The following is a 1284-nucleotide window of genomic DNA, read 5'->3' on the forward strand; positions in this document are numbered from 1 at the left end:
GAGTAAAGAAAGATAACGGATCTTCCCGCCATAATCGCGCCATCTTGACATGTATGACATTTCTACAAGATTTGGGTATGGTTAGTGCATTACTAAAAAGCCACTTAGTGTTAATTTCTCACATTAATAACTCTGTGGTATTTAATCTTGAATTAATATGTTCCATATCGTAATACTATAAAGAGGAAAGATTTGTATTTTTTATATATTGAAATAACTCAAAAACTACTGAGCCGAATTGAAAAAATTTGGTACCGTTAGAAAGGTAATTTATCTGGGAGTAATAAAGGCTATTTTTTTATTTTTACGCGGACAAAATCGCGAGCAACAGTATTGTATACTTGTTGGTTTTCAATCTACCAACATATTCTGAATGAAACACACAAAACACGAGAAAAAGATGCTCTATTCGAGGGTGTGTCGACAATTAAATGTTAGGTTACTTCATCTATACTATCATTCATCTATATATATTTAGTATGTATTTGATTCACGCAAAAACTACTAAGCCGATTTTAAAAATTCTTTCACCATCAGAAAGGTAATTTATCTGTGAGTAACATAGGCTATATTTTATTATTACTTATGTTTAGGAACTATTAATAATTATTGAATATTTCAACTCGTGATAAATGTATTAAGTATTCTTTTTAATAAAATAGCTTACCTGTATTCTGTGCGAAGCATACCACTGCTAAGAACGCCGTGCTGATCAAAACCCATCTTAATTCCATCGCTGCAGCTATTTTTGTATCTCACACAAGAACAAAACACTACAGTATTACGTAAACGAACAAACGATTTTAAACTCTATTACGATAATCACTGAGTTACACTTTCACTGAAGGCACATCCCTTTACTATAGGCACTTTCGGATATCTGTAACCAAAACATTATAACGTTAATTAAATAAGAATTTAAACAAAGAATAATGAATTGAAAAGATTCTAAATTCGAAATTTGAATCCTAAAAATTAATAAAATGTTAAAAAAAATGCGTTCCGTTACACGAAAAATTTTAAATTAATTCAAATTTATGTGCATTTCATATCTAATTCTTACATATTATGTTACAATATTTAACACTAATGTAATGTTTAAGAAGTCAAATGTGTCTGAAGCGGTTTTATTACGATTTTTATGTTAGAAAAAATTTAGCTACTTTTTTATATCTTAAGGTGACAAACGAGCAAACGGCCACATGAATCCGCCGATACAGCGAAGCGACCGCTGCCCATAGACATCTGCAATAGCGGATGCGTTGCCTGACCTTTATCGACGGA

At 31.2% G+C, this 1284-nt stretch overlaps 1 protein-coding gene across 1 annotated transcript in view; it reads right to left on the reverse strand.

Moving 5' to 3' along the window:
• Positions 1 to 1284, reverse strand: part of LOC106099848 (protein amalgam-like) — a 120610-nt gene that overhangs the window by 101875 nt on the left and 17451 nt on the right. Inside the window, exon 2 of the mRNA XM_013278530.1 lies at positions 668 to 880. Coding sequence (XP_013133984.1) covers positions 668 to 734 — 67 coding nt within the window. The 5' untranslated portion in view covers positions 735 to 880. The remainder of the gene's footprint in view (positions 1 to 667; positions 881 to 1284) is intronic.

Source organism: Papilio polytes, unplaced genomic scaffold (assembly GCF_000836215.1).
Source record: "Papilio polytes unplaced genomic scaffold, Ppol_1.0 DF824325.1, whole genome shotgun sequence".
NCBI classification, from domain to species: domain Eukaryota; kingdom Metazoa; phylum Arthropoda; class Insecta; order Lepidoptera; family Papilionidae; genus Papilio; species Papilio polytes.